The 16,958-nt window shown below is 37.9% G+C and overlaps 1 protein-coding gene across 1 annotated transcript in view; it reads right to left on the bottom strand.

The window, feature by feature from the left end:
* Positions 1-16,958, bottom strand: part of cntn5 (contactin 5) — a gene marked incomplete at its 3' end in the record, with an annotated part of 73,572 nt that overhangs the window by 40,311 nt on the left and 16,303 nt on the right. The window contains exons 3-6 of the mRNA XM_079245827.1: positions 16,060-16,183; positions 15,751-15,926; positions 5,832-5,927; positions 2,523-2,726 (exon numbers count right to left, since the gene is read on the bottom strand). Of these exons, the coding sequence (XP_079101953.1) occupies positions 2,523-2,726; positions 5,832-5,927; positions 15,751-15,926; positions 16,060-16,183 (600 nt within the window). The remainder of the gene's footprint in view (positions 1-2,522; positions 2,727-5,831; positions 5,928-15,750; positions 15,927-16,059; positions 16,184-16,958) is intronic.

The following is a 16,958-nucleotide window of genomic DNA, read 5'->3' on the forward strand; positions in this document are numbered from 1 at the left end:
TGCATATTGCGTGAATATCATTTGCAAAAGTTTTTTTTTTTTTTTTTTATAATCAAAAATAACATATTTTATTGAGATTTTTTTCCATAAATCACTGCATCTATGTATCCTATACCCTCAAGTCTGAATATATTATGTTGTATTAGGAACTAAAAATAAATAAATAGTTTTGTTTTCTTAACTTGCTATATTTGACATTACATGTGCACATCGGTGCCAGTGCTGAAACAGTAAATTATGCAGCCTGAATGTCATTATCTTTAAAGCAGGGCCTATAAATGTACGACTTAAACACAACATAAGATATTTGCTTTCAGGTCATTTCTAATATATAACCTACATACATATATCAAGATATAATATCTTACAATAAAATGACAATAAAGAAAAGATAAAGCTTGTATGTCTATTAAGCCTAAGGAATAACTGTCCACTAGTCTCCCACAACAGCTTGCTGTAGTTTTGGATCACTCTTCCATGCAATATTCCTTCAGCTGCAAAATGCTTGAGGGGCTTCTTTTATGTGCTGCCTGCTTCTTATTCTCACAAGATTTCTAAGGGATTTACATCTACGCTTGTCCTTAGCCTCCCCACATCTCTCACATTTTGCTTTTTTGAGTCGTTTCTTAGTGGACATAACAGTTTGTTCAAGATAATTATTCTGTTAAAACATTCATTTCAGGGTTAAACTTAAATTTCTCTCTTTGAAAGCATGCAGAAATTCGAGTTGAATAAGTGACAGCACGATATTCACTTTGAGGCAGTGAAGCAAGTCCTGCTTTGGAACTAGTAATGGGATTTTTGTCCTGAGAAGTTGGATTTGTTCTCCACCAAATATTTCCACTCCGTGTTTGACTCGTCCGTCCACAGTACATTGTACCAACAAGCCTGATCTGATCTTTCATTGGCAAACTGTGGCTTTACTCTGATGTTCTCTTGAAGCAGCAATGTCTTTTTCTTGGCACGTCTCAAATGTAGGTTCAGTATGTGCAATGTCGCTGACTGTAGAGCCTCAGACTTTGACAGCAACTTCTTTTTACATTAAAGCCTTTGCTCTTGAGCTGGATTTGAGGAGGCAGCAGGTCCTGCATAAATTGGCAGCCTTGTGGAATTTAATCACTTGTAGGTGGTTTTCTTACAGTGAATTTTTATTTTAAATCTGAAAATTGACAGATATATTTTTAAACTATTTCCATATAGTATTTCCATACTAGTTGTTTGTATTAAAGACCTTGATTCATAGATCCCCGTAACAAAGAAGCAGAGCTATAGATGTTCAATTTTAAATAAAAAGAGTGACATGTTCCAATCCCAAAGGACTATCTAATCATTTGTGCTTGATCTGACACCCATTATTCTAATTTAATGGATTTGAGGGTGTAACAAATGCAAGAGCGTACCTTTTTTTTTTTTTTTTTTTTTTTTTTTGCATATGATTGATCCAACTTTTGTCCATTTTGTTAATGTAAATGACTACAAAATGTCAATTTTACAGGTCATTTGCTTGAGTAGCTTGCTTTCATTAAAAGGCACAGTTTCAAAGCAGATCAAAGGTTGGCTATTCCAAAGAAATAGATTAATAATAATAAAAAAAAGCCCACTTATGTCTAATGGTTATTTTTTCATAACTATATCCCATCAATGCTGCATAATTGAATTCTGTTGCTTAATTTCAGTGTTGCAAAAATAACCACAAGGTCTCTTTCTGCACTACAGTGCTGATAGCAGACTGACCACATGCCCTGTTGACTGCATTTTGCATCTCATTTACCGAGAGACACAAAACAATTTAGCACGGTTATGTGCTAAGTATTATGTTTGTCTCAGAGGGCAACTTCATACAGCGTTATGCAATTATGGAGCAACAATCCTGCTGGAAGGGATGTAATCCTTGAGAGGTTAAGTTTTGATGCAACATTTAAAAGGAAAAAAGAAAAAAGAAAAAAAAAAAAAAAAGCAGAAAGCTTTGCAATAACCGACATGTGTGTGATGGACGTTTCTTTTTGAAGTCTGATGCAAAAGCCTGTAGTTGAAAACTACACCTGAATCCAACAAAACGCTCTGTAGCCTGACTCCTGAGAGGCAAGTATAAAAGAGCAGACTCCCATCCACAGCAAGGGCCATTGATTCAGTTAATTTTATGCAGGAAAATGATTTCCCTGATGGCCGGTTTCACTAAACATATTGTGAGCTAAGAAGGCTCCCCACACAAACGCTAAAGCATTGCACTGCATCTATTTACAGTGTGTACGGTATTCCAAATGCCTTCTGCCAACATAAGGCTCGGAGGAAAGCAGGAGCCTGTCCCATTTTTTATTAACCAATCTGATCTGAAAATTTCAACTCCAAATACATAATCCCAAAAGAAGTACAACAATGTCATAAAATCTGCTCTTAGATTTTCATCTGTTAAACAAGATCAGAGGAAGCCCTGCAACAGATCTGGAAAAACTGCAGATGGATCTGATGAGCAGAGAGAGCACCGCAGTTTTCTGTGGATGATTTAACTAATGAAACCTTACCATCAGTTTTCAGTGTTAAAGGAGTTGGTGGACTTAGGACTCTTGCATTTGTCACCGTGTTTTTCACCAAGCAGATGTAGCTTCCAACATCTGAGGGCTGCACCTTAGAAATGTACAGGTTCCCTGTGTCCTGGGAGATGAAGCGCCGACTGTCCTCAGCAACAAACGATGGGAACTCATTAAACACCCAGCTGTAAATAATATCTGGAAAAATTCAGAGAGTAAGGGAGGGTTGGGGGAGGGGATTAAACATTAAGTTAATATATATCTAATGCACATTTCCATGCTGACTTGCTTTTTCCAAGTGCTTTTCCTCTTTTACAGTAAATTTGCAATGTTCCTTCAGATCAACATCCTTTGAGGTATACAGAAAGCATATCATGAACAAAACATAAAAGCAAACAGAAGAAACAAATAATAGTGCCGACTCTTATAGCCTGTCACCGAGTCTTCCTTTAAACTATCCATAGCAATCTTACCGGCCAAGTTTTCTGAACTACTAATAGGCAGTTGTTGATTCACTTTCTGGCAAAGTATGGTAAATAATTACTGAAGCATCCAAGAGGTTCTTTTGTTCTTATCTGACATGTGGACTACTCCTTTGCTCTGAAGTCTTACAGTAAATGCGCACCAACAACAGATCTTGCTTGTCATGACAAAGTCGAGTAAAATCGTTCTGCTTCTGATAAACAACTGAAAGGCGCATCGCTGAGCCAATTCTTTGCAGTGAGGTTATTTTAATTAACTGGTGATAGCATCAGAAGGTAAACTAGCATAGTGAAAGACTGCTTCGGAAAAGCTTGTTTGTGTATGGATGTGTGTATGCATGTGTTTAGGGTTATTAAACGACAGGTGCAGTCTTATGGTGTGTAATAAGACCAAAAGGAAAATGCACCGAAAGGGATTACTTGACTTCAAACCTAATAACCTCTGAATAATTATGACGGTATTTGGATAGAGGGAATCTTTTTTATATTTTATTCATGAATAAGAGTTTGTTGGGGCATACCGTGGCATATATCTTGATCCCTGAAAGAATAAATATGGTTTTGTGTTTTGTATTCTTTCCAAATCATGCTGAGGCACAAATTAAACATTAGATCTGAGAAATGTGATCACACTGAGAGAGTAGGAGTGACTTCAGTAGTAAGCAGTTTGCCTTGAGACTGTTAAGCATGTGTCCACGCAGCCACATCCATCATTGTATTAAAATCTGGGTGCTGTCAGCAACAGAGAAATTAATCTATTTAACATTCCAAACAGTATGTCACAGCTCTTTGATCTGCAATCATAATCCCCTATAATAATGAGAATAATAATGAGAAAACATATCGACAAACATGCTAACCTCTCATCTGCTTGGTAAACAATAAATAAATGAATGGATTTTACAGCCCAAAGTTAGTAAGTAAAGTTAGTAAGTAAAAAAATAATAATAATAAAATAAATAACTAACTAAAAACAGATTTTACATAATGTCAGCATGAATTTACAAAGTAAGCATCCTCTGCTCAGTCTGCTGAGAGGATTGCTTAATAATGCAGGAGAGGCTGAAAACAGGAGGAGAAACTGGGAACATTCAGCAGCTGTGATTCTCTGCTGCATGTTAACGTAATGCTGACAGCATGTCAGTCTTAAAAATGACACAAAATGTTTGTGACAAAGACATCACAGTTGTTATAGGTTCTATTCAAAGCTCATTGTTTTTCATCTTCATAGAAGTAAAAAAAAAAAACTATTTAGCAAAATGTTCATGAAAAAACCCAATCATTGCCATGAAATGAAACAATAAACTGTTTTACATCTCAATGATTGCAAATCATTTTCGCTCATGAGAGCGATCTAATTTAAGTGGTGTTTTAATGTCTTTGAATCCTCTGACAACCAATTTAACCCACAAACAGTTTAAACTCCAAATGTAATATGAATTTCAACAGTGAGTCAGCAAAGCATCCATCAAAGCAGCAAATTTGGTGCCTGTGGCATTTAAAAATAGACTAATTGTATTTGCTGCTGTACTTGAGATCATTATCTGGGCTCATGTCAGTATTGCTGAGGAGGCAAATGATAATCTCACCTGTACTGTGTGTGTGTGAGTATTATCTGAACAGATAAAAACATGAGCTTTAAAATTTAAGCTCAAAAGCAATTTACTGATGCAGAAATGATTCTATCAGAACTTCACTCGACATGTGACAGAGACGTTTTATGGTGAATGTGATTTATCCGCAAATCATTTTGAATTAAACTCATGTTTGCGGTTAAAATACAAGCTGATGTATGGTACATGTAGTACGGTCTAAATCTGTTTTCACATTTTCTCATTTCATTTAGCTGTCTTTTAAAGTCCAATGTCAAGTGGGCTGCTTCAATTAATCTTAAAACTGGGTATTGAACATAAAACAGAGGAATGCACGGGACTTGAACTCTAATCTTCCTGTTCTGAGCTCCCTTTTTATCTGTTAAGTGGTTTTGTATGATATATTGATCCAGTTGGCCAACATAATGCATCCAATGTAACCTAAGGGTCTTACACAGTGTTATTATGGCTGAAATCTGGGTCAATTACAGTTTATCAGGGCAGAGCTGTAGCAGCATATGAACAGACAGAAAATCTATATTTCCATCATGCTGCTCTCACTCCTCAGCATAGTTTATGGTGCTTGAATTTTATCAAATCAAATTTCTAACCATTCAATAAATAAACAAACCAAACTGAATGTGCATATGGTGCTTTAAATAATAAATTCTGTACAGATAATTGTTCATACTTAGGACAATTTATGTATCAGTGTCATCATTTACAGTAACACTGATTTGTGCTACAGTTTAATTTGTCTGTCATTACATATTGAAATAATCTCATCATTGACTTTAATGTAAAATGGCATCCAGAACATAACCAAGGTGACAAGAATCATTTCTGGACACCCGTAGAAGGGAAGACTCAAGCTGCACCACTGAAAGTGTTCCTGCCTTCTGTCTTTGTGAAAGATCGGACTGTGCAAAATTTATTTCCATTTCTAATGATCCAGGAAATTTGATCTCCAAGAATCTGTATTCTCACTCAGCTGTTGCCATTTATTATCACACTCAACATCTGTGCATCATGGATGGGTGGACAGGACTGCTACAAGACTTAATCATGGAATACAAAGCAGCGAATGAATAAATAAATAAAGAGGGCAATCATTCACCTTGGCAGTCTAATAGAAAGCATTACCTGCTGTGATCAAAATTATGATAAACACTGACAAGCGATGAATAAATCATTTTATTTTGTTCTTTACTCATTATGAAACCTCTTACCTGGTGAATGAGGAGGGGGTGTGCACATAAGAACCACACCTTGGCCTTCACGCACAGAAACACCACCCCGGTTTCTGGGACTGAAATCTCCAAGATCTGAAATGACAAAGTTAATTTTTCTTAGCCACACTGAGTAATTATCCACAGCTCGAATAAATCACATGGGGCGGGGGGTGGGGGATAAATAGTTTAATGAGGATATAAACAAAAAGTTGTACTTGTTCCAAAGCTCTGAAAAAGTCAGACACTGCCTGCAGTTCTTGCAGTTATAACTTGACCAACTGCACAATTAAGAGAAATTAATATTCTGGATAGAAAGATTGTGATCTCTCTTTTTTTTATGGTTTTGCTCATTAAATAAGAAAATAAAACCAAAAGATGGCAAAATGGGTGTGTTTAGCAAACAAAGGGCAGGTGTGCTTGTCAAGCAGTCAGTCAAATTTGATTCATAAAATACTTTTTCTACTTAAGAAGCACAAAATGCTTTACATGTGAAAAAAGATTAAAATTAAAAACACACACCTACTCTTTTCTTAACTCATTTACACACACACACACACACACAGAGAAACACCCAAAGCGTAAGATAAATGAAGATGATTAAAACAGCAAATAAATTAGAGAAGCACACGGAGACTGCAGACCTCCACCAAGCAGCTCATTTCTACAAACAGTGTAAAGATTCCTGCGTCCACAATTCCTTCTAAGTAATTCCCAAAATTTAATGGAATCTAATTCAGACCAAGACCCGTTCAAAAAAAAAGAAATCCACAAACAACATCTGTCTGAAGCTGTTGAGAACAACTGACATAGACAGACTGACAGATAAATGTGGAATCAACGGACAAACTGACAAAGACCTCAGTGGTGGGATGCGGGTTCACCAAAACGTTTTAGTCCTGACTTTAGGAACAGCTAAAAGGAAGCACCAGATGAAGCACCAGACCTCTGGGACAAGACCATTAAGACATTAAATGAAAATAAACCTCAAATCAATCCTGGAATGCACGAGGAGCCGATGCAGCGATATTAAACCCGGTGTGTGTGACAGCTTTACATGCCCACCCACTGCCACAAGCTCCACGTTTTTTAAAATGTACTCTAACATCTGCATTTGGATTTGAGTAAAGAGCTGCAGAATAATCGCAGGTTATCGTTACCCAGGAAGAATCAGCCAGACAGGAAAGCCGTTGCCATCCATTTGTTGGTTTGGCCGTTGTTTTGTTGTTTTAGTGACGCGGTCATTTGGATTCCCATCATCTTCATCTATAGTTTACTTTGGTCCACTTTTATTTTCATACACGTTTTCCTTTGGAGGAATGCAGATTGCTACCCCCCATCTTCTGTGTCAGACTCAAATTTAAATTCTATACTTTGCTTTAACTTGATGATTTTTTTAACATCATCTCACTGCAACTATTTAGCTGTTGCATAAAGTTTAATAATTATCTCCACTTGCATGTAGCCGGCTGCAAGTCTGGATTAAGCACCTCTGCAATATGCGCTGAGGATGGCATACAACAACAATTCACCAGATGAGGTGAATTCAACATTGTGGGAAATGAACACGAGAAAGCTCTTAGTAACTCAATTTAATCCATCTCATCTACAATGAATGCAGATAAAACAGAGAAATTTACAGTACAGAGCACTGATGTGAACCATTAGCAGAAGATAGAAAGGAATCTACAGTTAGAGATGGAGTATGCTGAAAAATGAAGGAAGGGAATGAATATTTCATTTGGTATGTTGCAATTTCCCATAGACTCAGCTGAGTAGCCTGCCATAAAACCTGGATTTGCAAGCAATCGATCCATTCCACAAATCTATCTGCCAAACTTACAACTTCCTGCACTTACAACAAGTCACATGTAGCCTCCAGATGTACCGTTCAGCTCTTCAAAGTGGGGAACAATAAAGAAGGTGTAAACAGGCTAGAATTTTGAAATACAGATAAAATTAAACTAATCTGCAACCTTAACAAGCAAGATCAGCCCTCATTGTCTGGTGTTTGGCCTGAAACTGCTGCGCTTTCTAATGTTCATTTCCCACAATGTTGAACTCACCAGATCCTGACTCTGGTCCAATGATCTGTTTGTGAACTACTAGTTAAGCTAATCAAGCTGATTCTCATTCTTAAAAAGGATTTTAAATCAGAAATGTTTACCATGTCTAATTCACTGCCAGCATCTTGATCTGGTCCCCCTCCTTCAATGAGATAATGTCTACTCGCCTAGTAAAATTAATCCTCATCGATTAATAAAATGTGACATATTTTGATTTCATCTCACCATATTGAGCTATTTTTTAACTTTTCTTATGTCACTGAATGAGTCTTTTACTTATGTTTGATTCGCCACACAATGGAGTGCCAATGTAACTTCAGCTGCTACGAGTCAAATTAGGGCCAGCTAGCTTGTCAGTATTACAAATTGCACGCTTAAAGTTTGGCTGCCTTTCTCTTTTTGCATCACAGCTGTATTGCACTATCCTGCAGATACTTCCCATCAACTCCAGCCATTTGGTCTGTGTGGCCAGATTTAATTCATTTGTGCTGACAACATGCCACCAGGGTAAGGATCGAAAGCAAATGATTGTCACCATATTCGCTAATGATTCAACAGCAGCCGTCACCACTATGCCCATTATGTCAGTATAAATTCTTGCGGCTGTGACTCTTTGTCACTTTCATTTCAAAAGCACAGTATGAGCTATAAATGATCAATGTATTTAATCAGTTAACAGATAGTAGGTAAACTACATAGACTTTCCATTGGTAGATAAATGGGATAAAGAATGAAATCACTGCTTTACAAACGGGTAAAAAGCAAAACACAAGTCACTGCAAAGCCACAACAAGATAGTCCTTTGTGGAAGCAACCAGCCGTGAGTGTGTTTCACTGTACATATTTCCTTCCCTTAAGTTATTCTGCATGGTAAAGACTCTTTTTTGACAGGTTGTCTAATTTAATAAACATTAAATGTTTCCTACTTCATGCACTTCCATTGTGCTTCCACATAAAGCTGTTACAGCGTGATAAGAATTCAGACTACGGCACAGTATATCCTCTTTAAATGACTCATTAAAACAGCCTGAAATGGATGACATTTTTTCTTCTCCTGGCAAACATTTCCAGGCAGCTGGAATAATTGTACGTTTTGCATTTAAGGTAGCAACCTTGGTAATTAGAACATATAGACACAATCATCATTTAACACAAAATGAAAAACTAAAATGAAGGGCAAGTGGACATTTTAGCAATCAAAAAACAGGACACAAGTGTGAGAATTATTTTGGGGTTCAAATGAATCTCTGAACCAACCAGGAGGGTTCCTTTGCAAACCACAATTATGCATCTAAATTAATATTAAACACATTTTAATAATGTAAAAACTGCATGATTATCAAAGCTTCCTTACACATCAAGAAATGTCCATTTAAATGTTTAAAATACAGAAATTCTGTGGTTAATTTTGCAACCAGCATTTCAGCAGGTTCTTAATGCAAATCACTTGCTTCATGGTCTGTATGAATTAAAAAAAATGGACAATAAGAAATGATACCGAAGGACACATCTGATCAGTGTGTGTATGTGTGAATCTTTCGATGCTCAAGTCAAAGCATCACTTTAATTTCATTATTACTGTACAGCTGAAAGTGGCTCGATACCTGAGCCTTAGCCAGACTCACGTCTGCAGAGAGAAGAAGTCTTTGGGGGAAAAGATCAGAGGCCCTCCTTTCTGCCTGCTGCCTTCAAAGTCACGGCTGAAAAGCAGCCCGAGTGTGAGTTCAGCAGCTCAGAATTTCAAAACAAAAAGGGGGGAAAAAAAGCATCCTTCTGAAACATCTTCTGAGCAGAATACACGACCCAGAAGATTTTCACAATATAATACGGAGAGCCTTGACTGCACCTTCCCACGTGGACTCTAATTCTTTCCTGGCATGGACAAATAATGTGTTCAGCATGCAAGCGGGGCAGCGCTACACCAAGTGTTGTTACTAAATACTTTCCATTCCATGACAATGATCAGGGCTGATAAATGAAAATTTCTCACTTGCTTTAAAAAAACTGAATTTACCTTAAATTTAGCATCGGCTCCAGCTGAGCTGTAAAGGCAAACTAACTGCAAACATGAACTAACAAAATAGTAATATAGTCTTATTAGGGTAAATATTAGAGAGAAAAATAAGTTATAATCCTAAATCAAACTTGAAACTGCAGTATTTATAAAAAGACTGGAACCTGCATTGAGTTAAATTGCAAACTTCTAGGATTTCTATGTTTGATATTCTCGTAGCTGCAGTGTGTAATTGGGGCATATTACTCCCCATCTAAAGCAGAGCAATAAGAAGTCTGCTAACTCTGCATAATATCTTAATTTAGATAAACTGCAGAGCACAAGTCAAAACTTGTTTCAAGTCAAAAAGGCATGCAATTACTGCTTTAAAATATTCAGAGGAAACACACTGTTCATGTGTATCTGAACTAGGTAAAGCAATCAACCACTGTGCCGCTGCATGAAAATGTGCAGCGCCGACATAAAAAGGGTAGAAAAAGTTAGACTCCATGCTGAGTGATAAATACCCACCATTTGATATGTGGAAAGAGCGAGGGGAGGTTCTGCATTCAAATGTGTGCTGCAGGGCACCTTTCTTTGTTTCAGTGGAAGCTTTTGAAGATTCGCGTTTGAAAGCAATGCAGACTATCGCCCGTTGATGCTGCTGAATGGTTGTACAGGATGAAGCTAAAGAAACAGTTACACAAGTGTGTCAATTCAAAGGATAAACAAATGTGGAGGAAATTTAGAGAAAAACGTAGATAAAGATCTAATTCGCAGATGCTGTCTCCACAGATATGTAGAGCTCAAATCACTCAAGTCTCCGGGTAAGTTAAGCAACAAAAGAAACAACCTCAGTAGGATGTCTGCTAGATTTTATTTATTTGTGCTTATTTCTGATTGTAGCTTCACAAAATAGCCACCGCTGCCTTTGTGTCCCAATAAAGCATCCACTATTCTCAGATCTTATCGGTTTATATAAATGATTCCATTTTCTAAGCAAACAGATATTTTAGGAATGACTGATAATATATTGCTGGCAGATAAGGAAGACAATTACATTAGCGTTTTCTGATAACGGAATTTGAGCTAATAATTCATCAGATGATGCTATATATGACTGGACACTGAAAACAGCAGCGAGTGTTGACTTTCCATCAGTCTCTGTCCTCTGTGTCTCCATACATGAGCTCTTCACAATCATCCAGGGTGGAAGACACACAATTGAGGCAGTAAAGCTGACATGGCGCTCCATCTCAAGAATGTAGCACTCGAGTTAAAGCCAGCAATACTCGTTATCCCTTAGTCCAACAAAACTCAACAGGAAGAGCCAACACAAGCAGTTTATCAAACAACTGTTGAACACGCACAACACAAACCTCCAGTAACACGATGCTCCTTCTGCAGTCAACCCACTGCTCCTTCAGCATCCGCAGCCCCTTTGTCTGACACATAAATATGAATGAGCTACAGAGGAACACCAATTACATGGCTGAGCTCCAGAATGTATCCCACACATAAGCAGTACCTGCTGAGCAGAGTGTCTAATCATATCAGCAGTAACGTAAAGATGATGAAGAGGATGAAAGCTGCCAGAGGGCTGTCTAGACAGCCAAGTCCAAGGATTTCAACTAAGTCTTAATCAGTAACCTTAAGTCAAGAGTTTGTCCTGGAAGTTTTCTGTGGCTTGCTGCTTCGATGTTATATATGTAGTCAGTAATATAACACAGAAAATACCTGTAATGCTGCTACATGAAGGTTTGATTTCTTTAATGCAAATACAGGTGTGTTTCTATTACACCTAGAATTGTGCAAAAACTAAATATCGCAAGGAAAATTTCTATTAAGAACACCTAAACAAAAAAAAAAAGACTTAAATGTTGCTAAAAAGATTCTAATATATCACAAGGTGGTTTTTCAAGATGAGATAAAAATAAATTGCAAAAGTGTAATGGAAACACTTTTTTCGCATTTACGCGTCCCCGGATGTGTCGTGACCTGTTCACTTCTGGTAAAGATGGCACGGTGTGGAACAAACAGCAGCAAATTTCAGAGTTTTAGAAATTAAAATGAAGGAGAAAAGCTTTGAAAAGCCATAGCAAATTTTCTGCAAGTAGAAAATCCCAAATTAATGCTACTTTTTTGGGTTTTTAGGTTAATGTGCTACACAATGTTCAATGGAAATCACTGTTTTTCAAAACTGACAAATATCACTTTTATTTTGTGAAAAAATGTCATAGAAATGCAGCTGCTGACTTCCCTAGCTTCTATTGCACAAAAAATAATCAATTCTCCCACATGGACCTTCCTGGATGCTTTTTCACCTGGCTCCATAACAACAGTTGTGACAGGTGAGCTGTGGGGTTTGTTGCTGACTCCACAGTCCGATTGAGCTGCACGTTTACTAAGTGAGTGAAATTTTAAGGCTGCGGTCCCAAACCTCAAGACCACAGAACATTTGCTACTGTCCAGCACTGCAAGTCAACATGGAGCTTGCTTAAAACAAGTTGAATAATAACCACAGAGCATTGTAAGCAATTTCTAGAGTAACAATATGATGGTGGTGCAGTGTGTCTGTGCTGCATCTTTCCACATTACTCCCTGTCACGCCTTCTACGACAAGATACTGACTGACCTGTCTGCCAGAAAATGACCCGTCTGCTAGAAAATCCAATTTTGTGTAAAGGTGGCTTAGGTGAAGCTGATGTGTGACAAGCGGCCATCGCATGGGCTGTCACGCCTGTCAGTCATCCAAGCATGACCGCAAACATATCTGCTCATCCCAGCATATTCTCCACAAATTAATTTCTAAGACATGAGCCAAGGAACAAACTGCAATCATATCAGGAAGATGTGCATCTGTTCAGATTTGTATGGTCTAAAAATAAGTTGTCAAATGGAAGGGCTTATTTAAAAAAAACAAAAAACAAAAACAAAAACATTACTGTACATTAATGTAATGGTTTTACAGCAGAATAAACCATTTTTCTGTGAAATTACTGAGTTAAAGTCAGTCAATATTGAAACTGATTACTTGGAACTTGTTAACGTTTTACAAAAGTACAGCTGGTGTAAAGAAACTGAACATCTGCTCGTACTAAAAATGATAAAGCAGGTCAAATTGAGACCGCTATCAACTATAACCACCATCTTCTGGACAGATGCAGAAGTGACACTTAACCAAAAGTGGTGAGTGGTGACTGTCACTATCTGATGCGAGTTGCTGCCTGATGTGAGCTGCCCATGCGTGTCAAAAATCACACATCAACTTCAAGCAGACTGAGGAGGGAGATATCCGAGTGTTCAGCTCAGCCAAAGACAGGACTGGAAAACCTCCAGTGGAGCCGTCAACAGAGACTAAGTATGTCAGCTTTGTATCCACTACATACACGGATCGTTGTGCACTTTTGTAGCCAACGTGCACGTGTTCAGGACGAGACTTTCACAGTGCAGGGTCAGTCATTGTTGACTAAAACCAGAAAAAAGATATTTAATCCAGTATTTTACAGATAGATGCCCATTAATGTAAAGTATTTCACCTCCAAATGGGACTAATCACATCTGGCAGTGGAACACATCAGGATGCAACAGTGACTCGTCCAGTCCAGCACACACATAATGGGAAATGAAGGCGATTGCAACAGCCTGTATTTATTACACTACCCATCTACTCTGTCAGTCAACCCCTCCTCTCAAACATTAGTCTGTCAGGCTGGAAATGACATTTTGTGGAAATCTATGGGTCGCATGACAACTACAACTGAATTTAGTCCTGACAATAATACAAACACTGTAAGCTAACACGACTAACTCCCATGGACAACTCAACAGTTTCAAAACAAAGTCAAACAAAAAGCCACTAAAGAACTAAATTAATAAATAAAAATAAAAATACTGTGCAGTTGGGAGGGAAAGGGATCCAGGGAAGTATGATGAACTCTTTTGTCTGAACTCAGGGGGGAGATAACCTGCCTTATCTGCAAAAAGAACTTAATATTAAATGCAGTTATGACACTAATAAATCTTAAAGTTCATGGGTGCAAATGTCAGGTTGGACAGTTTGAACAAGGCTCATTAGCCCAAAAGTCAGTCTTCACAAATCATGTGGAAAGTAGTGACACATGGGAGCTGTGTTGCAGCTCATGAAATCACCAAGTGCACTAAGCCGTTTCCGTGATGAGAACATTTGTATGAGTTGGTTGCCATTTGCATTTTTCCTGGATTTCAGTCAAATGCTGGTGCCATAGCTGGGCTCTGTAATCAAAACTTTAAGACTCACTGGATTAAACTGGGAAAAAAATAAATAAATAAATAAATCAAATTAATAAATAAAGATTTGCATTTAAGCTGTAGCTATGGTGATGTTCCCATTTACTGGAGCATATTTAGATTATTTTGAGCCTCGTTCGAGCAGCAAATACAGAGAGGCATCATAAACCAGACTGCTGATATAGATACTGAGGCACCAAGGCTGGTTGCTGCAAAGCAGGCAATCCAGGAGACAGATGCACAGTAAAACCTTCCAGTAATATTCCAGTCCTTTGTTTAAGAATTTAGAGTGAACTTCATGTGTAATAATTACAAACTAATGAAGAAGTGAAAACACACACAACCAGGTCAAGCTTTATCATTGAGTGACACGATTATCAGGAAGGGCCAATGCAAAATGTAAACACTGTCAGTTAAATCATATGACAACATGTTTCTTGGATCCAACTGTAATAAATTTGATGGATAATACAAGTCAAGCCAATGCATAATATTTATGCAAAACTATAAATAGCCGGCCATGTCTTAGCCTGAGAGTAATAAATTGGGGTCTAAATGTTACATTGCTCATTTTCAGGCAATTTTTCAAGCTCAGTTCTTTATTACATGCATATGTGACCATTTAGCAGAAAGAGGAGGAAAAGAGCTGGACAGCTGAAAGGACAGAAGTGGGTACATGTTGAAATACGACTTATGTTGCTCATAAAGTAGCAGCAATTTTTTTGTAGCAGTCTGTGCTTTACCATCTGGGCATTTCAGCTTGCCAGTGTAGCCTGACTTAAATACCAATTCTTATTTTATTTATTTATTTTTCTCTACTTTTAATCATTGACATACTGTACATAAAAAAAAGAAAGAACTAAAGCAAACTTTATTCTGTTAGCCATTGGATGAAAGTGTTTTAGCTGAGGAAAAGTCCATCCCTTTCCTCTGCCTGTATAGTTTCAGGCTAATCTGGCCATTTGTTTTCTAAGTAATGCTATTACAACTGTAAGTCCCCATAACGACACAGGAGACCATGTACTTTTCTTTCTAGCAACAGCTCAGTGACTGAGAGCACAAAGTTCCCTGTAGACATGCCAATAAGGCTGTTATGGTCATTGCTCCTGAGAAAGCCGCAGTGTACACCAGAAATGCGTTTTCCTCTCAACATAGTACACCCGGTCTTTCCGTGTGTGCTGCTTAGCCTGAGATGGCGCTCTGGAGGTAAGCCAGGGGATTACTGGGGGGAAAATGTTGTTTTTGCACTCATTTAACACTGAAATAGCATTTAAGGGCTCAGACCCCGTTGATGGTGTAACTATAGAGTATAAAACGGAGCCTGTGGGAATTATATTCGGCATCAAAAGCTAACTGGACAGCTCCACGTTTATTTACCCTTGATACAACACAGGTGTGTTTTGACTTAAACGGACAAAGAGGTTAAAGCTAATTATGTGTTTCTTATCAGGGTCATGCCAGTCTGAAAAAAAATAAAATAAAAAATTCCCCAACACAGGGATTCAGGGTTTTGGCTTACTTTACAGTGAGCATGTAGAGCTGTAAAAGTACTAGAGTGAAAGTGAAAAGAAAAAAAAAAAAGACAACTCACATGCAAACTGCAGGACAGCATCTCGACTAAGGATTGTCCCAAAGCTGTTCTCTGCTCGACACTGGTACTTCCCATAGTCAGTGATTTCACTTGCATTGGTAATAATTAGGTCTCCATCAATGAAGCTGTAACGGTAGTCTGTCTCTGAATCCACCGTGGTCCCATTGATGTACCAACTGGAAAAAAAAAACCACACACACACACACACACACACACACACATAAAAAGCAGATTTTAATATATTTGTGATGAATGGCAAACTAATAAGCTGAGGAAGCTGAGGTGGAGACAGACAAATAAATGTCACACCTGTATGTGGGTGGTGGATTCCCCCGTGCCTCACAGTGCATGATCACTTTCTTTTCATCAGAATTCAAAGGAAAAACAACATCGTCTGGCTCCTGGATAAAAACAGGCCCCAACTCTTCGCTTTCTGCCAGGAAGGGAAAAAAAAAAAGGAAAGAAAAGAAATGATGGTGATGATGATTGCAATGTTCACCACAGCAGTAATGATCATTTCTACAGTCCAATTATCTTTTCTATTATTAGCCAGTTAGTGCATGAAACAACAGAAAAGCTGCACGTGCAGCACCACGATGTGATGGAATTATGAACAACAAAATCCCATCCAGAAGCAAACATATTTTCTTATTTTCAATGTGATAACTGATGTCTGATCTGGTTGCTAGACACAAAGCTACATGGAAACACCCCTGAAAGGGAGAATCCAAAGGTAAAATAACTTATTTCAGCCTGAAGTAAACCTTAGAGATCTTACAGTTAATCATGTTGAATATGATTCACATGCTAAAAACTCCACACTGAAATATCACACTTTTGGGTTCAACCCTAAATCTATCAAGTAATTACTTTTTACACCTTTTACACCACTGTTGTTTGCCTTGAGGGCCAAGTATTTAAGTGAGATAAATGAGAGTTCCAACTTCGCAGTAATATGTCTTGGCCACGTTTGGGAATGCAGTGCATGGAGTGGACATCTGCTATCGCTCTGGCTCCTCTCCCACTTTGGCCCATTTTCACATTTTATTTTATTTGGTGTGGTTGAAGGGAGGAAGAGTTAGAAGAGTGACAATATCAATGAGATATTATCTCTAATCTCTCCTCACTGTTTCTGTATCTTTGTAGAATAATCATAATCAGCCTCCTAATGGACTATGTGCAAATAAAAAAAAAAGAAAAACTTGCCT

Source organism: Telmatherina bonti (assembly GCF_933228915.1).
Source record: "Telmatherina bonti genome assembly, chromosome: 9".
Classification (NCBI taxonomy): domain Eukaryota; kingdom Metazoa; phylum Chordata; class Actinopteri; order Atheriniformes; family Telmatherinidae; genus Telmatherina; species Telmatherina bonti.